Below are 20,824 nucleotides of genomic sequence, written 5' to 3' on the forward strand. Positions count from 1 at the left end.
TGCCATATTCTACCCTTTGGAAAGTTAAAGCAGAAGATATGGTGGAGAATTCACGTCAATATTTTTAAAGCTTACCAAGTTATTCCTATATGAAAACAAGTCTGAGAACCATTGTCCTCAAAACCAGAGAGAGGAGGTGGGAGGAGAGCGGGATGTTCTGCTGTGGGATGGGACAACGGAGAGGCGGAAAGTCTTAGTAGTCGCTGGAATCCCATAGGACAAGAAAAGTAAGAACTAACAACATGATATGCTATACTGGAAAGAACAAGATCTTATACACTTATAAAAAGAGGTATTTTCGGGGCGCCTGGGTGGCTCAGTTGGTTGAGTGGCCGACTCTTGATTTCCACTCAGGTCACGATCTCGGGGTTGTGAGATCAAGCCCTGCCTCAGGCTCCACGCATAGCCTGGAATCTGCTTGAGATTCTCTCTCTCTCCCTTTCCCCCTCCGTGCACTTGCTCTCTTTCTCTAAACAAATAAATAGATAAAATCTTAAAAAAAAAAAAAGACATACTTTCCTTTCAGCTCAGTCGCTACCAGAAACAGCCCCATGGCAGCAGCAATAGCTATAATCTTTTCCCCTTCAACACTTCTAAGTATCCCTAGTGCCCAGAATTTCGTCTTAATATTGTTCTATTAAGAAAAAAAAAGGGAACCAGAAACTATTACAGGATAGTCGATTCTATGTCCTTAGGCTGGACAAAATCAGTATAGGTCTATAACACCCTGTTGTTTCCAGGAAGTAAAAGCAATTTTAAAATGGTAGAGGCAGTGCTAAAAGGAAAAAAAAATCAACTTAAAGAAGCTCCTATTTGTCAAGTTGTGATCACTTATGGTAATAAAAATCATCAAATAAAACAAGTTGCATCTGTAAAAGTCCATCATGCTAATAAAGAGTTAATACAAAGAAAATGTACAAAAATATCATTGTAGTATCAGTGAAGAATGACTATTACCATGTACATTTGAATTTATTTACCAGGTAAGAAGGTGTTTATATATAACTATATATACAGATAGATCTTTTGTGGGTTCCTGTTAAGTATATTTCTTTTTTTATTATGTTCAGTTAGCCACTGTATAGTACATCATTAGTTTTTGATGTAGTGTTCAATGATTCATTAGTATATTTATGTTTATAAAGCATACATACCATTTTTAATGTGTGTAAATCATAAAGAATTACATTAACTTATAAGCCAAATTCCTAGAAATGGTAGAAACTGTAACATAAATGAGCAGATTCCATCAGCATTTGTGGTTTTATATAAAGTCAAGTAGAAAAGGAGTCTAGCAGTTAACTACCACCAGTTGCCATATACAGTTTCCAATTAGAAAGACGATACGACCGTTTATTCCAAAATAACTTAGTTAACTGTCCTGAAGAAGAATCTAAATTTTCAGACTCACCTTCCTGCCTCCCTGGGAATAAAACTTCTTGATGACCTGACTAATTATAAAACAATGCCATTAAGAAAGGCATATATTTTAAAATATCCAAACCAGGCCAGGTTAATATATCATGAAGAAATTGCAGTGGGTCTGCCAGAGATGGAAAACAAAGAAAATAAAACCTAAAGGATACCTTATCTTTTAATTTCTGTGAAAAGTCAGAATCTGTATGAAAAAACTAAAATCAGAATCCTATGGTAGACAGAGTCTTGCCCCACTCAAACACGCCCATGTCCTCATACCCAGAACCTGCGATTAGGTTACCTTAGATGGCAAAAGGAATTTTGTAGATATGATTAAATTAAGGATCTTGAGACAGAGAGATTATCCTGGGGTGGGCCCAATATAATTACAAGGTCCTCATAAGAGAGAGGCAAGAGGTCAGAAAAGAGAGAAGATGCTAGCTAGCTGTGCTGCTGGCCTTGAAGATGGAGGAAGGCTGGAAAGGGTAAGGACTTGAATTCTCCCCTGGAGCCTCCAGAAGGAACATAAACCTGTGGCCTCATTTTAGACATCTGACCTCCAGAAGTATAAGATAAAAATTTGTGTTGTTTGAAGTCACTTAGTGTGTGGTAATTTGTTAAGGCACCAATAGGAAACCAATATAGATCCATGATAAAAAGTGAAAGTGATGTGCTAAAAATATATTCAGCCTAGTGGCCAGCCGTGTGAGTTTAGTTCATCTTGAACTACCACAACCCAACCAAAACTGAGTGTTCAGCAATCCATTTAACCTGCATTCCCTACCCTCCTAGGATACTCTTTTTTTTTTTTCTTTCCAGTTTGGTAAAATTACAGAGATAAGTCCTGAAAAGGTATCAAAGTAGTCTTTTGTAGAATTCCTGACAAACCAGCAATGTAGAGAAGTTTCAATTCCAGGGCCATATAAGGATAAGAATAAAAGTAGGGATAAGAATGTAAAACAACATCTATGATATTTATAGCGTGGTACCCAGTTTTTGTTGTTAAAATATTAATCAGCTCTGTAATCAATGGGCTATTTTATCTGTATCTTTTCCTTTTTAAAATGTTCAGAGCATCCAAGGAAATCCAAAATGCTAGGCTTGTGGTTAAGTTAAATGTTTAAAAGCATTTGATTTAAGTTTGCAATTGGTGTTTAAACGATTGAGGAGACTTGTTTTGTTCATTTAATATGTATTTGATTTACTGGTTAAGTAGTAAGTGACTGTTTAACGCAGTTGTTCTGAAACTCGAACACACATCAGAATCACCAGGAGGGCTTGTTGGAACACAGTCGGTTGGGTTTCTGATTCAGTAGGTATGGGTTGGGGCCCCAAAGAACTTGCATTTCTAACAAACTCCCAGGTACTGCTTATGCACACTTTGAGCATAAGGGGACCACACTTTGAGAACCACCAAGGAATGTTAGCTATGTTATGTTTAAAGGAATGCCAAATGCTTGATAAATCCATAAGATTATTATTTTGGACTGTCAACAACGTACAAAAAGTAGGGTCCATGGCTTTAGGCACAGAAAATCCCGTGGACATTCAAGCATCTATGGGCAAAAGGGAGTACGACGAAGCTTGATAGAAAATGCCACTTCCATCCTTCCACCACAGAAGCTGAAGGTGAAATAGAATTAATGATACAAGGGACAAAGGAACAGCTCCCAGATTGTTTTCACACTGGAATCACTTATGGAAACAAAGATAGTAAAGACCTTTACTTACTTGGTTCTATTATTTTGTCAGTGATGCTGCTTTCTACTTAATGTTTAAAGTTGCTATAAATCATAAAGAAATTACCACTCTTATTTTTCTTCTTCCAGGTTACTAAAGATCTTTTTAAAAAACAAAAACAAAAACAAAAACAAACAAACAAAAAACCTTTTCACTGGAAACAATGACAAAGCTATAACTAGAGCTGGACTTACAGAGCCATTAACAGTAATCTGGGCTTTCTATGCCTCTCTATCAATTTGAAACCCCAGCTTTAAGCATTGTAAGAGCTGAGTTATATGTGCTACAGATGAAAGGCTGACAAGTTAAAATACTCTCTCTAGCTCTATAATGACTTGATTTTTATCTCTTTTCATTTCCATTGAATATATAGGGTTCTGTTTGCCATCTGGTGGATTCCTGCAGCTTTGTAGACAATCTTGGGCCTCTGTCAACGATGGTAGCAAAACAGCTTTTGCAAAATCCAAATTACCCAAAGTTAAAGTTTCTTACACATATCAGTTTCCTCTGAATGTTCAATGGCCAATATTAGGGTTTATAAAAAACAATCCACAAGTTAAAACATTTATTCAACTTGATTTTACTTAAATGTTTAAAGTGTGGTCTATTCCCCCTACCCCTACCCCCATCAACTCTTTTCTGAGGCATAGGTCTTTAAATGGAAAGATGGTTCAGGAGATAAAATGTTAACATGGATTATTTCAGGATGATGGCAGTATTGGTGGTTCTATCTATATTTTTATATCTCTTTTAGTATTTTCTACCAAAAGGATGATTACTATAATAACCAGGGGAAAAAACCTCATATCATTCAAAAATGAACATTTCTTCCAAACACGATTTTGAAAGTAACTGAGAATGAATTAAGGCTTCTTAGAGCAATGGCTAATTCTTAGCCTTGGTAAAGAAATGTACAAGATGAGCCTGGAACAGTTTGCCATATCAAAAAGCAAGGGAGTTATCAAAGCCTGATAGAGTTATGTCAAAATGACCCAGTAGCCAACTTGAGGATGGATCACATTGGCCAAATATGGGGTAATTTGAGCAAAAATAAGAATAATAACTGCAATGAATTGAAGCCTTCGAATATATTAAAATACATGAGTTTATAAAGAGATGAAAGAACAGAAGAACGTTGACAGGAGTCATAACAAGACCAATTTCAAGTTAATGTAGAAGAGAACTCTCAGGCAGTTTGTATAAATTCTCATCAGAACAGTCAGACTGCATAAAAATGAAACAAGATCACACGGTATGTAGAGTGCCCTGATAGTGGATATTTTCATGCAAACTCGAGGACAATTTTGAAGAAATGGTGTGGAGGAGGCATGAAAAGGATGACTGATCTAAATAACCCATAAAGACCTTTCTGACCTCGAATTTCTATTATTCTTTGTTATTTTTACCTTTGGTATAAGATAAAAACTTTTTTAGGAATTAATTCAAACCCCCAGAAGGCCAAAACAAAACAAAGCGAAACAAAGCAAAAAATACCGTAAGCAAAGTCCCCCATGGCCCCAGGAAGGCCTGATGCAGAGTCTGTGTGGTTGGGTGAACAGACACTAAAACAAAACAAACACCCCCAAAACAAAACAAGCAACAAAACAGAAAAGAAAACATCAATAGTGTCCTGGGCCAGATCTTAAGAGCAAACGTGGATACTGATGAGATGGACAATCATACAATAATCCTGATGCTGTTAGAAGTTGAATTGTTCCTAAACATATTGGAACGTGGTGAATGTGTTGCAAAAGCCAAAAGCAAACGGAACTTGTATTCTCATGGGGTCCCGCCACGCATTCTTCCTTTTGTCTTTATCCTGCCTTGAATCAGATTGTGTGCCCCCTAAATTCCAGTTCGTTATCAGTGACACCTCCAGTCAGTTGAATAGCTGACTGGCAAGCAGTGGGAGGAATTTTTGGCTATGCATAATACCACTAAGAAATCTATAATTATTAAAAAATGGATAGTTCCCATTTTTATTTTTTATTGAAGCAGGCCAAGGCCTTAGAGGAGGCATAGACTTTATCCCCAAAGTAAATTGGTCAAGGAATAAACTGGTTAACTGAGTCTCCCTCCAGGACGGAGAATATTCCAGTGCTCTGATATCTCTACCCAGGTTATAATTTTAGTTATATCAATATAAGAACAATGAGGAGACAAAATAATACCTTTGGCAAACGCAGATGGGCTCCTCTCAAATGGGCTGGTGTTGGAAGAAATCCAGGGATGTTGAAAAATTGCCACGTGCAATTTATTCATGAAAGCTTCTATAATGGCCAGATTATTTGGACTTAGGTATTAGAGCCTAGTTTTGAGGACCTTAGGGATAAATGGGTAGGGCATAATGGCATTGAGAATGACCTCCTCAAAATGTGCTATAGGAATTTCAGTGTTGGGTCACTGTAAGCTGACTACGAGACCACAGTGATGTCTCGAATTAAATTAGAGCTTTACTGAGATTGAATCAGGCCATAATTTGGTTCAATCAATATTGCTTGAATTTATTCTGTGTGCCTGTCCTTTATCACCATTATCTCATTCATCCTCGTGTAACTCATTGAGATACGTATTTGTATCTCCATTTTACAGCTGAGAAACCTAAGACTCAGAAGCAACTAGTCCAGTGTGGTATGAGTTGTGACTTAAACTGAAGCCCAACCTTGCTACAAAGCCCCTGCAGTTTACACTACGGGAAACTGCCTCTATACTCTGAAGAGTCATAGTTCATGTTGTGAAGGACTGAATTTTGTTACCATTTACCCAAGAACATACAACAGCCATGCCTGCTAGCTTTTTGGTGACCTCTGTAAAGATTCATGGAGATACCATATTTCAATTTATAGATATATCAATTTATTAGTACCTAATTAGGTGCAATATTTTAAAACGTTTTAGTAAGAAGTCTAAGATTGCCTTTTTCAGTCTTAATATCACTTGTATATATACCTTCAATAATAGTATTCCAGCTTTTTTAAAACATTCCTTTCAATATGATAGTGGTTCCCTCCTTCTCTTGAGGACTGTGTCTCATCCACAAATCCCTCTATAACTTCCATTATTTGAGCTGTCAGAATGACTATGATCTGAAACCTTTCCATGCTGTTGCAGGGGCATGTGGATGTGTGATTGTGTAGTGGGTTGAATGGTGTCCCCTAAATTCATATCCACCTGGAAACTCAAAATGTGACCTTGTTTGGAAACAGGGTCTTTGTAGAGGTAATGAATTAAGATGAGGTCATACTGGAGTAGGGTGGGCCCTACATCCGATAACCAATATCCTCATAAGAAGAGGAGGGGATACACGAGACATACAGAGAAGAAGGAACACCAACGATTGCCGGGAGCTATCAGAAGCTAGGCAGGGCAAGGAAGGATTCTACCCAGAGCCTGCAGAGACAGCATGGCTTTGCTGACACATTGATTCTGGACTTCTAGCCTCCAGAACTGTGAGCGAATAAATAATCTCTGTTGTTTTAAGCCACCAAGCTTGTGGTCATTTGTATGGCAGTCCTAAGAAATACAGTGGTTTCTGCTGATTTTCCTTTCTACTAGTTTTACATTGGTGGAACACATTTTAGCCATCGCTACCATAAGTTAATTATGTCTAGAGGGAAAGTAGTTAGAGTGGAACAAGGTTACACTGTTTGGTTTTCTATGGAGCCTTTCATACACATCGTTCCTGAGGCTGCATCACTAGGTGCTGTATGGAAGTGAAGATGAGTGTAAAGTTATTATACCCCTTTCAACGGCGGACTCAGAGCATTAGGCACCAACAGCCATCATTATGGAAGACACAGAAAGCCTTGAACCTGGAGAGATAATGTCCCACTGCCGTTGCAAAGTTCCATCCAATTTTAAACTTACAAGGAATCCATGATCTCAGTCATGCTAAGGTGTCACTTCTGGGTGTCACATCTAAAAGGACAAGCCCAGAGTGAAGGCTTAGAGGTTAAGAGTGGGACTCTAACCCCAGTAGAGCCCCAGAGAATTGCCAAAATCTGAAAACACCCTCAAATCTGAAGCAAATTTAAATGAAAAAATATGTATTTTTTGTGTCTTATGATGTGTTAGGGGTGGAAAAGAATTGCTAAGAGAGACTTTTCAAAAGAGGGAAGTGAGCAATGATTGATTCTGTCTGTTGGGAGCTTGGCCCTACAGGCATCCACACTGAACTGAGGAAACGGTTTAATTCCTGAGGCTCTCCTTCCGCGGATGCAATATATACTCCCTTACCAGTTAGAGTGTATCTAGGTAAAGGACATTTAGCAAAATCCAGAAGGGATGAGAACCCAGTGGTGCAAAACATGAGTTAACACAGCAGTCCTGAGATGGCTGTTTTTGAAAGACCTACTTACAGGGTTGGCCCTTGGCTGGCATCTGGGAACTTGGTCTTCTGGAGAGTTTCCACCATTCTTGGAAATAGTAAGGATGGCTCACTGCCTAGATTGTATAAATACTATGGATTATACCGAAAATTTCCCTTCCTTCTGGGAGTCTAGAATTTGGGTTTATGCTAGCCTGAGGGTGCCTATGTCACCAGCCCTCAATAAAAATCTTGGGCACTGAGTCTCTAATAAGCTTTCCTGATAGACAACATTTCACATGTGTTGACACAACTCATTGCTGGGGGGAATTAAGCATGTCCTGTGTGGCTCCACAGGGAGAGGACCCTTGGAAGCTTGTGCCTCGTCTCCCCTGAACTTGGCCCCATGCACCTTTTCCCTTCGCTGATTTTCCTTTGTATGTTTTTGTTTGTTTGTTTGTTTTGGTTTTTTTGGTAATGGCCTTACTCATTAGTATGACCATATGTCGTGTCCTGTGAGTGAGCCCTCCTAATGAATTCTTGAACCTGGGGGTGATCTTGGGGAACCCGACACACCAGCTCTTCCACAATATCAGCCAACAGCTCCATCTCAGGGCTCCCTTATTCCCCATTAGCACCCTCAGATTACACAATACTGAACTCAGACTTAGCTAAGGAGAATTTGCCCACAATATTTTGAAGAGTGGACAGGTTTATTCTTGTAGTCAAGAAAGTAAAGAGCAATACGTTTTATTTTGAATGTGTATTTAGGTACTTCTTGGTCTGATTTATCTTTCCTTTGGTGGCTAAGACAGGACCAACTTGTAAGAGTACTTTTTTAATTATCTGAAGATCTAAAATATGTTTACTTGCAAATTTTAAAACATTGCTTGCTGTCCTTCTCTTCCTGAATACATTAACCTTGTTCTTGCCTTAAGCTTTTGTACCAGCAGTTCTTTCTATCTGCGATGCATTTTCCCACAGGTTTGCATACCTGCCTCTGCCTTTTCAGTCAGTTCTCAACTGTCAGAGAGAGGCCTTTCCTGACCACGCTATCGAAAGTCAGCCCTACCCCACCCACAAATCACCCTGCTTTTTTGCTTCATGATAGCACGTATCCCAACCTGCTCTTCTATTCATACTTTATTTCTTTGTTTAGTGAAAGCCCTCTTCCACTGAACTATAATTTCCACTCAAACAAGGATTTTGTTTGATTTGATCAGCGTTTTATTCTCAGTGCTAAAACAATTCCTGGAAGAAAAACTAGGCATTCAATAAATATTTTTGAATAAATGAATAATTAAATCATTTGACTAAATAATTAACACTTTGGAAATTGCACTTAACAGCTTTTAGGAGACTAGCCCAGTTTTGCCTTCTTCTTTTTTTTTTTTTTCCTGTTGCCACATTCACTGTATTCCCCGTTAGGTTCTCCTTTCACCAATGGGCAGTCACTGTTTTCATTCCACCGGGCCCCCAATGTAGCTAGACAGGCAGATGGAGAAGCAACACCATCAATCAGTGTGAGGTGTACACTATTCTCTTGATTTGAAAAGGCCAGCACTGTCATTTAAACATCATCCAATCTCTTTGCATCTTACAAAGTTGGACTTCCACAGAAAGCAAAGAGGCAATTGCTATGGATTATACGGTGCATATTGGCAGGGTAGATGTCATTAAGATTCACTTCCTTGCTTCTCCAGTTCAATTGCTTCTGTGAAAGGCAGTGGATTTCTCTTGTCTTCTTCAGTTTAGATTTATTGAATTTCTAAATCTCAGCCATATCTTGTTTGTCAGATATTTTGGCAAATTAAGCAGTAACAGGGTACATAGAAGAAAGTCAGATTCCACAGTAGCTACTGTGCCCCTCTTTCTGACATCCCCATTGCCCATTTCAGCCTCTTCTGTTATTGCACTATTCTTATTCTCCTTGTACCCTAAGGATTTCCTCCCTGCCCTTCCCAAACTGCACCTGTCCTCAAGGTTCAGCTTTCTGCAGTTCTCCCACAGGCAGATTCTGGAGCTCATTTTCTACCACTGGGCTTACAGTTCTATTTGTCCAGCTCTCAACTTCACCCAAGGTCTATCTCTGGTGGCTTGTGGACATTTGCATTGGAGGTTCAGCCTTTAATGCAACATGTATAATACCTAACCTAGCACCGGCTCTCCAAAGCAGAAACTCCTTTCATTTTTCTGCTTCTGCTAATGTGTCCACATATATTTTAAGAATAACAAATCTGAAATCATTTTGCCTCCACTATCAATGTACCCTTCACAATCGGTTATCATGAAACCATATACATATTTTATTAGCTGTCCCTTCTTTACCATTCCCTTCACTCACACACTACCATAGATTGACAGCACAACAGCCCAGGATCACTACACAGCCTTCTAATTCAGGGTTTCGCAAAGTGTGGTCCAGCCACCCAGGCAAAAGAATCATCTGAGGAGCTTGTTAAAATATAGATTCCTTAAAACGATCTGAGCTCTCACTGTAGAATTAGAATTTCTGAGTGTGGGGCTCAGAATTCTGCATTTTTCTGCATTGGGATACACCTCTGTGTAAGGACCACCACTTGATATCTAATACACTCACATGCACTGGAGAGTATAAATTGGACCTTAAGGATCAGAACGCCCTCATCTTATAGAAAAGTGAACTAAGGGAAGTTTTCAGAATGCCCTCATCTTATAGGAAATAAACCAGGGAAGTTTTCACCTATGAATCACAGTAGTAAGTGGCAAAGCTTGGACTAGATCTCAAGCTTTGTGATTTTCAATCCATGCCTGACTGATAGCCTTTTAAAGGCCTGTGTCAGGGCGCCTGGGTGGCTCAGTCACTTAAGCATCCAACTCTTGATTTTGGTTCAGGTTATGATCTCAGGGTTGTGAGATTGAACCTGGTGTCAGGCTCGGCGCTCAGCATGGAGCAGAGTCTGCTTGAGATCCTCCCCATCTGCCCATCCTCCTACTCTCTCTCTCTCTCTCTCTCAAATAAATATTTTTTTTTTTTTTAAAGAAAGGCCTGAATATAAGGTTGGCCTTTGGATGGCATCTGGGAACTTTGATTTGGGAGGGTTTCCAGGACTGATAAGAGTGGCTCACTGTGCCCAAATTTTTTTTCTTATAAACAATATGGTTTAAAAGTGTACACCAGCTTTCCTTCTGAGAGTCTGGATTTGGGTATATGTCAAACAGAGGATGCTATGTGATCAGCCTCCAATAAAAACCCTGGGTACTGAGTCTCTAAGAAGCTTCCCTGGTTGGTAACATTTCACAGGTGTTGTCACAACTCATTACTAAGGGAATTAAACGTGTCCTGAGTGACTCCACTGGGAAAGGACTCTTAGAATCTTGCACCTGGTTTCCCTTGAACTTTGCTACATGTGCATTTTCCCTTCATTGATTGTGCTTATACTTTCACTGTAATAAATCATAGCTGTGAGTATTATGACTATATGCTGAGTCCATGAATCCTCCTAGCGAATCATCAAACATGGGGCTGGTCTTGGGGACTTCATGGCATGCAAGCCAATGCTTTCCATAAGGTATTTCACTGCCCCTCTTGTGGGCTATATATAACAGGTAGTAGGGGTAGTCAAAACAGCATCACCTTAAAGAAAAAAGCATGATCTAAATGCTGATTTAGCTGCTAAGCTCCATTACTTTTCTGAGTCGTGGTTTTGTCGTCTATAAAGCTGGGCCAATAATATATAATTTTTAAGGTTTTTACAAAGATTTAGAGATAATAGTACAAGAAACCCATCCTTTAGGGAGGAGCTATTATTTTTATTCAGAGTCTTTTGGATAAGATGGAACGATCAGAATGAATTCTATGGATCCACTTTTCTGTAGCCATATATCTATGTAGCAGTGGAACTAATTATATAGACTAAAAGGTTCCAATTATGTTAGAACTTGTGAGCAGATTGTTTTTCTCAGGGTCTGTGTAGAGCTCCTCTAACTAAGGACTTGAAGTGGGAATTGTTGTGTGGACAGCAAGCACAGCAAAGAACACGTTTATACTCATTCTCAGCTTTCAACCCATGCTTGGTTATTTGTCTCTTGCTTTTGGGTCCCACTCCGCTGATTTCTGGGTCCTGACCTCTTTCTGGCTGCCAATATGCACTCCTTAACTCTTTATTGGATGCTCAGCTATTTCTCCAACTTTATCCTTTTCCAACCACTACTTCACACAGGATTCATTCACCATCGTTCTCTTGGTTCTATATGGAGGATCCCTACTGAAACTTCTCTCCTGGATGTGCCCCTGGCTTCATCCCTTAACCAGCCTGTAATATTTGCATTTGAGTAAAGTATAGTTTACTTTTGTGGAAGCAGAATTAGTAGGCAAATATAATCCCAGTCAGTGGCAGCATAGTTGGAAAAAAAATTCATTTATGTTTATTTATTCTTTTAGTTCCATGCATCCAGAAGATGAACGCCACACTTCTTAATACTAACATTGTCCCATCTGAAATAATGTCACTAAAAGACTTAAAGATGGGTTATTTCAAATCTCTTTAGCAATTCAAATGGGATAGATTCTTTAGTATATACTAGAGCAGGTGCCATAAAAAGTAGTGTTGCAAGGAATTACTGATGGCACATCATTTTCAGGAAAAAAAAAGTCATTAGTCTTTGATATCAAGGGCAAAATAGTTAAACAAAGACATTTGCTTTGTATTTCTCAACCAAACATGATATAATGGTGATATAATGATATAATGGTGACAGCATTGCATGGGGGAATCAGGGGGCCCATGTTTCAGTCTTTATAATATAATCATTAAGAGGCTTTTCCTACTTCTACTTTTATCTGAGTAGGGGTGAGCTACTAGTACTTGCCAATAGAATGGGAGCGGATGTAATTGTGTCACTTCTCTGCTAAGATGAGTTTGAAGCAAGTATCCCATCTCCATCCTCTCTTCCCTTAGGTCCTGATGGGATGTTAACACCCAGAACAACCTTGGAGGCCACATGCTGAAAATGGTAGAGCCATTCTCATTCAGAGTCCCTGAAGGGCCACATAAATAATTAATCCTTCCCTCTTACCAATCAGGAATATCCACACTATGTTAGCCACTGACATTTATTTTATTTTATTTTATTATGTTATATTAATTACCATACAACATCATTAGTTTTTGATGTAGTGTTCCATGATTCATTGTTTGCATATAACACCCAATGCTGACATTTTGAGATTTTGTTATAATAGCTAGCACATTCCTAATTAAGTTGTTTCACCTCTTTATGCCAATCTATTTGGGTTGTTATAGGATTAAATGAGTTAGAACAATGCCTAACACATAATAAATGCTCAATAAATGTTAGCTGTTAATAGTATTACCTGCTCTGGGATGCTAACTAAGTTATGAGTCATTGACCATGTCAGTTTCCCTGGACATCTATTTCTTCAACTGTCAAATATGAGTTATACTTGACACTTTCTAGGTTTCCCTATGTTTGAAATTTTATAATCAGAAACCTCTTCAAATTGCTAAGAAAAAAATTATCTTAACACATAGAAAGTGACCAGAGGATGAGGGGAGAAGCATTCAGAACATCAGGTAAAGAGAGAAAGGAGGAAACACAGAACAATACAAAGGATGCTGAGAGGGAGGGAAAAAAAGCCTTATTTAAAGAGAAGCATATTTTCTTTTTGAAATTCATCACTTCTGAAATAAGCTTTGAAGAGAAGATTTACAAACCGGGCTGTGTCCGTGAGACTTTCATTCACACCCAAATGAATATCTTGTGTGGTAAGAAAACAAGGGTGTCCTCCCAGAAGTGCAAAGCCTACAATAAAAGAAAACGGGGGGAAAAAAGCAGTTTGAAAAAAAAGAACTAACGTAGAAAACAAAATTATGAGGAATTGACAGCATCTCAATTGAAAAGTCAAACTCTTTAAAGCTCTGTAACATCTCTGCTAGGGAATTCCCAGGCAAAGCAAAATGAGGAACTGAGAGAGGTAGATGAAATTTTCTGTACACTCAACTCTCTTTCAGATGTGTGCCCATTTCTCCACCCTATTGTTCAGAACCTGGCAATAATGGGGCATTGTTTCCTTTTAGAGGCCATGCCTGGTTTTGGTTCTTTAAAATATATGATGATATTCATCCCAGAAAATGGAAAAATAAACTGTAGTGTGGGATATCATGAATTACAGTGGAATACTACTCAGTAATAAAGAGGAATGAGCTACTAATACATACAACATGGATGAATCTCACAAACAGTATGCTAGATGAAAGAAGCTACATACAAAAGAGTAGATAATGTATAATTCCATTTATATGAAGTTCTGGAACAGGCAAAACTACCAGAGAGTGGCAGAAATTAAAAGAGCAGTTGCTTCTGGAGAGGGTGGGTAGCTGGGAAGGAACACTGGTGAACTTTCTAGGGTAATGGGAATGTTTTATACCTTGATAGAGTTTGTAGGCCAAAAAAAAAGGAAAATAAAGTAAGTAGTTCCTTCTGAAATGGAATGAAATAATTATATTCTACCTATCTTATACAGTTTAAGAGTGTTCTCTTAAATATGCCCAGACCAAATGGTTTTTAGCTAGAGGGTACTATGTTCTGACTCTAGCAATGACTATTCACAGAGCACTACCATGTGCTGGCACTTTATAAACATTCTTCCATTGAAACTTTCACTCTACCAAAAGCACAGTAGATATTACTATATAAGAATCTTATAAGTCAAACAGAGAAAGACATGTATCATATGACCTCACTGATATGAGGAATACTTAATCTCAGGAAACAAACTGAGGGTTGCTGGCATGGTGGGGGGTGGGAGGGATGGGGTGGCTGGGTGATAGACATTGGGGAGGGTATGTGCTATGGTGAGCACCATGAATTGTGCAAGACTGTTGAATCACAGACCTGTACCTCTGAAACAAATAATACATTATATGTTAAAAAAAAAAAAAGAAGATAGCAGGAAGGGAAAAATGAAGGGGGGAAATCGGAGGGGGAGACGAACCATGAGGGACTATGGACTCTGAGAAACAAACTGAGGGTTCTAGAGGGGAGGGGGTGGGCGGATGGGTTAGCCCGGTGATGGGTATTAAGGAGGGCACGTACCGAATGGAGCACTGGGTGTTATACGCAAACAACGAATCATGCAACACTACATCAAAAACTAATGGTGTAATGTATGGTGATTAACATAACATAATAAAATAAAATTTAAAAAAAGAATTTTATAGACAAGGGTTCTGAGAGTCAAGAGTTTAAAACCTTGTTCAAGATTGTTTTTAAGAACTCATAGCCCTAGGGCTTGCCACAGGGGAGCCAGCCCCTGAGCCAACTTCCATTGGAATTTGCAAAGACAGGACAATATAGTGAAATTATACTCAGTCATTTTCATCTGGAAAATCAAACAATTTGCCTAGAGCCCTGAGATCCCTCGCAGATGTGATGTGCTACATCCCAGGTAGAGTCAGAGAACATGAAACACACTAACGATTCTACTTGCAATGGGTCCTGTAGTAAAGAGTCTGACTCCATTTATGATGTTTAACTGCTACCAGTTTTCAAGCCAACCATCACACTCCCTTATCCTTCTGCCCTATATCTGGGCAAGCTGGTAAGAAAGTGCACATGCTCCCTCCTTTGGCACTAGCAGGAGGTTCAAACTAAACAAGGCCTGCCCTGTGCATGGGAAGATTCACCCCAGCCTCAGCTCCTACCCACACTAAAAGCCCAGGCCAGTATCATTTCTCCTCTCTCTAATGCCACTTTGAGACCAGCGTGGGAGAGAGTCCTACCCTACCCAGGAAGCCACATTATGTGAGTAACAAACCTTTTCATACTCTCCTGGTGCATGTGTGGCATCCTCACCATCAACAGTCAAACCAAATTTTGGTGGAAGGCACATTTCGTCTCTGTGGAGTGATCACAATCGGCCCTGGCATCACAGCATAGTTCTGAAATGTATTCATTCATTCTAAAAAAAAATGTGCCTGGTGATATTCTAGGCACTGGGGAAAGCATTATAAACAACAGGGTACAAGTCCCTGCTTACCCAGAACTGACGTTCCAATGGAGAGAGCCAAATAATAAACTGAGCGAGTAAATTAAGTATGTTGTATGGTAGATGCTGACAAGTGCCTTAAGACAAATAGAGCAGGGAGGGGAGATTGGGAATGTAGGGAATATGAGCTGTAATCTGAATGTGGTCAAAGAAGCCACACTGAAACATACCAGACAGTGGAAAGAGCACGTTCTGAGGTCCTTGGAAAGGCGCCTGACTGGTGGGTTCAAGGCACAAGAAGATTGGTAGAGAAGGTACAGAGTATGTGAGGACAGTAGTAGGAGGTGAGGTTGCAGAAGGAAGGTAGAGAGGAAACAACAACTTTGACTTTTGTCTGAGTAAGACAGAAAGCCATTGGAGGATGAGAGCACGAGACTCACATGATGGACTTATGTTTTAATATAACATCTATAGTGGGGCAAGGGCAGAAGCAGGGAGACCAGTCCCTAGACCCGTTTGCAAAACTCTGGGTGACAGTTGATAGCTTGGACCAGGATGGTGGCAGCTGAAATGATGAGAAAGTGATTGGACTCTTGATATATTTGGAAAGTAGAGCCAGCACTCAGCAGATGACCTTGCTTCATGTGTCACCGAAAAATGGTAGCGGTCAGAGAACTTCCAGATTCCACCACCCATTTCCCCACCTGCCAGGATCTGTACCTATATATTCTGCTTTCCTTCTTCTTAAGCATAGATGATCTTTTCATGCCCTATGTACGTACTAGAAGCCGTGCTTCCTTGCATACTCAAGAACATTGCTCTAGCAATTCTTTCCTTTTTCCCTTACATTACCTTCATCGTGAATAGGCTAGTCTCATTTTTTCACTCATTGATAAAAAACAGATGCACATTTTCTCTTGTCCCTCTTTCCCCTGCTATGTACCCCTTTAACTCTTTGCTCGCTTTGCAGCAAAACTTTTTCTCTCTCTCTTCGGTGCCTCTTTTCTCATATCCCCATAACGCTTTGCACGCAGCGCCCCCCCCCCCACGATACTGCACCATAACTCCTCTCACCAGTTACCAATGACACAGCTAATGGCCATTTCAGTTCTCAGTATTCTTGAATTACCAGCATTTAACAAATTTGTTCACCACCTTCTCCTTGATAAACTTTCTTCACACACTGCCCAGGATACCACACCTTCTTGCTTTTACATCTAGCTGCTCCTTCTCAATCTCCATTGCTGGTTTCTTCTCTTTTCCTTGACCCCTTAATGTTGAGATCCCCCAGGGCCAGTCCTTGGTCTTCTTCTCTCCATCTATACTTAATCCCCCTCTAATCATATCGAGTTTCATAGCCTGAAATACCATCTATATGCTGATGACTCCCAAATATCTCTAGGGTAAATCTCACTGCCTTCTCAACATCTTTGCTCGTGTATCTAACAGACATCTTAAACTCAATATTTCCCAAACTGAACCTTGATCTTCCCCTCTATCCTGCTCTACCTGGTCCATCCTGTTCACAGTTGCTCAGGCAGAAACCTTGAAGTCATCCTTCACATCTCTTCTCTTACCCAGTACATCAGAAATCTTGATGGCTGTCCCTTCAAAACATATCCAGAATGTGTCCCTCTCACCCCTTCCACTGCTACCACTCTGGCCCTTGCCTCCATGTATTATAGCTACCTACTGATGGATTTCACTGATTCTGTCTTGTCTCCACCCCCAACCCCTGCAGTTTATTTTCAACAGAGCAGTCCAAGAGAGCCTTTTAAAATGCGAGTTAGAGGTGCCTGGGTGGCTCACTCGGTTAAGCATCTGCCTTCTGCTGAGGTCATGATCCCAGGGTCCTAGGATCGAGCCCCGTGTTGGGATCCCTGCTCAGTGGAGAGCCTGCCTCTCCCTCTCCCTCTGCCCCTCACTCCTGCTCGTGCTCTCTCTCGCGCGCACACTCTCGCTCTCACTCTCTATCTCAAATAAATAAAATCTTTAAAAAAGTAAAAAAATGAAAAAATAAAATGCAAGTTAGATCATGTCCCTCTGTTCAAAACCTTCCAAAGATTCTTCATTTCACTCAGAGTAAGAGCCAAATCCAAATAATGGAGTACGTGTTTTGCCCCCAGTTGCAGGAACATTCTTCTCCTTGTTTCCAACATACTATATCATCCACTTATTTATTAGGTCTATTGTTTATTGTCTGTGTACCCACTGGAACATAAGCTCAACGAAGGCAGGAATTTTCCTCTCTTTTGTTCACTGATTTATCACTCTCAAGAACCTAGAATAAATACCGGTACATAATAAGGACTCAACAAATACTTACGGAACGAATGTAGGAGGGATTTTGACTCTGGGGAGGGGACCCATTCTTTTCACTTGCAAACATCTCTTAATATTGTTAACAGAAAGAACAGAATTTTCTATTATGTGTGAAGTGAGCTGATGGAATTTCGTGATGATTATAATCACTAATCACTCTTGAGTATTTAATCTGTTTCTAAACAGGGAATATCACCTACACAAATGCGAATACTGCACATTCATCAAGAAAGTACTTATTGTGCATCTACTGTTTGCCTAGCACAGAAATGAATGTCACTGAGGGTTGGAAACTATGGAGGAAGGTTTCAAACAGTTTAAGACCTCCTGGCAGGTCTGCTCCAAGTCATACTCTTACTTCGACTAGAAGTCATTTTGCTATAACAATGCAGGATTAGGTTGCTGCCTTTTCACTTTCCTCTTTGTGCTACAAAGAAGATTCACATCAAGCCTGGACTTATGAGGTAGGGGTAGGGAGAGGGGTTATAGAAAATGTTAAGAAGTAGGCGTCCAAGGGGCGCCTGGGTCGCTCAGTCATTAAGCGTCGCCTTCCACTCGGGTCATGATCCTGGGGTCCTGGGATCGAGCCCCTCATTGGGCTCCTTGCTCAGTGGGGAGCCTGCTTCTCCCTCTCCCACTTCCCCCTGCTTGTGCGCGCGCGCTCTCTCTCTCTCTCTCTCTCTCGCTGTCTCTCTCTCAAATAAATAAATAAAATCTTAAAAAAAAAAAAAGAAGAAGTAGGAGTCCAAGCCTTCAGCAGTTCTTGAAGGAGATAAGACGGGGGGACATTGCCTCTGAGAAGGAATTTCTTCTGCAATTGTGGTCACTTGTCAGAAAGGAGCCTCAGACCCCAGTTTAAAAGCACAGGTCAAGCATTTGCCAGCTTCTCAGACCTGGCTGGTGATAAGTGCTTCTGGAGAGTACCAGGGGTTCAGAGCCGCCTCCTGGAGCCGCCATTGCTGAGGAGAGGAGGGCAGAGGGGCAGGGCTCGCCTCTCTCTTCACCCTTCATCCAGAGAAGTCTGCTTTTATCTGTCATTTGTTTATGCATGCGTGTTGGATATTTTTTGAACAAAGGGTTTATTCTGTTAATATCTTAGTTTCTGCCTGGGAAAATAAGTGTACATCTGATTTTTCTCTTTTCCTCACAGATCCATGCAAGCTTTATTTCTATGTAAATAGAAGTCATGCACTGGAAATGTGAGGGCTCTGAGGGCTCTTGCTGGTAGAAGTAAGGCCGTATGAGCCTCTCTGTGCTTCGCTTTCATACCTGCAGAATAGCATCACGATTTTTTATATTGTCACCTTTGTAAAGATGATGCATTTGAAATAGCTTGGAAAGCACCAGCTTCTCTGTCACCTTGAAAGTGAAATACCAAAGTTAAATAATGAAAAGAACCATCTCTTAGGATGCCTTGTGCATTTTTTCTATCCGCTACAGCACTTACCGAGATTAATAAATGTATCCTTCTATCTGCTCAATTAATTTGCAATAAAAGAATATAATCATCGGTAGACACATAGGAGAATTGCAGTTTGCCTGGCAGGCATACACACAGAATGGGGGAGGAATGAATGATCTACAACTACACACAGCGACGTCGGTACATCTCACAAACATAATGCCGAGCAAAAGAAACCACACAGAAAAGAGCATATGCTGAATGATTCCATCACAGGCAAAACTAATCTGCGATGTTAGAAACCAGGATCATGGTTACCCTTGGGTAGGGGGAGTAGCAACTAGAAGGAGATACAAGGGAGGTTTCTGGGCACTCTTAATGTCCTGTTTCTCTTTCTGGGTATCAATTACGAAGATGTGTTTACTGTAAGAATTCATTGAACTATGTGAGCTTCGGGATTTGTGCACTTTTCTGTAGGTATGTTACACTTTAATAAAAATATTACATGAACAATTCAGATGGCTTAAGTTAAGTGGCAAATTTTATTCTGTCCCCTGAGGTAAGTAGAAATACGGTTATATCTCTGCAACTCAGGCTGGGGATGGAATCCTCAAGGACTTTCCTATGAGGAGGCTGGCACAAATCTGAGGCAATCATAGACAGTTTTAATTACAACCTACTTTTATTCTAAATACCAAGGTAACAGGTTTTGGTGGAAAATTGTGCCAAAGGACAACAAATAAGATGCACATGCGCATTATAGAAATGCTCTGCTATGGGTTTGGTTGAGGTTTACTGTTTCTGTAAGCATTAAAGCAACTACTTATTCTGACAGATTCTCCTCCTGTTGAGTTTGGCAGGATGCCATGTACAATTAGACTCATGGATATTTATTGAAGATAATGATGAATACTCTGTGAACCATAACTTTTTATGGTCAGATGTTGCTTTTCTCATGTATTTGTTGTTACAGTTTGCAATTTTGTGCCAGTTTCAGAGCGCTTCTAGATACAAAACCATCATCCAACAAAATGCTTAATGCCATCTGTAGAAACAATTTTACGGGAATAAAACATGACTATTACCTGTTCGAATTAAATTAGATCCTTAAAAAATACATTTAATCATAGCTTCCAATCCTGGGTCTGCCATTTATTAGCTATGTGTCTGTGGGCCATTTGCTGAACCCGTTTCAGCCTGTTTTCCTCAATTGTCTTGTCCTCATGGAATTGTCATAAGGATTAAGTGAGATAATCCCTGTAATTAATGTAGAGCACTTGGCACAGGGTCTGCACCCGAAGGCTTATTAAGTCTTCACTCTTGGTTTTATTAATAGCTTAACTACCACATTATATGTGAATGGTAAAACTGATCACTTATTCAGGGATATTTGACATCAAAAATAGCATAGCATCTGAACAGAGAAAAGTTGCAGAAAACACCAACAACTAAGAAAAATTAATTTTAAAAACCTTAACATTGAGAAATGTCTATGTATTAATCCATTCTTCTGATGACTTCAAAAAAGAACACCTCTCTTAAGTACTAATGATAAAATAAAATTCTGCCCAACTCGTGGAAGGCTGGCATTGAAAAGGAGCAGAATGTGAGAATTACTGACTGGTTTATGCAATATTCATTTTTCCTC

The 20,824-nt window shown here is 39.8% G+C and overlaps 1 protein-coding gene across 2 annotated transcripts in view; it reads right to left on the reverse strand.

Moving 5' to 3' along the window:
• Window positions 1-20,824, reverse strand: part of OTC (ornithine carbamoyltransferase) — a 62,024-nt gene that overhangs the window by 24,837 nt on the left and 16,363 nt on the right. For both annotated transcript variants that reach the window (XR_003522618.2, XM_027608396.2), the window contains exon 4: window positions 13,180-13,267. Coding sequence is in view for 1 of the 2 variants with exons in the window: in XM_027608396.2 (XP_027464197.1) it covers window positions 13,180-13,267 (88 nt within the window). In the remaining variant the exon portion in view is untranslated. The remainder of the gene's footprint in view (window positions 1-13,179; window positions 13,268-20,824) is intronic.

The sequence above is a fragment of the Zalophus californianus genome, chromosome X (genome assembly GCF_009762305.2).
Source record: "Zalophus californianus isolate mZalCal1 chromosome X, mZalCal1.pri.v2, whole genome shotgun sequence".
NCBI classification, from domain to species: Eukaryota; Metazoa; Chordata; class Mammalia; order Carnivora; family Otariidae; genus Zalophus; species Zalophus californianus.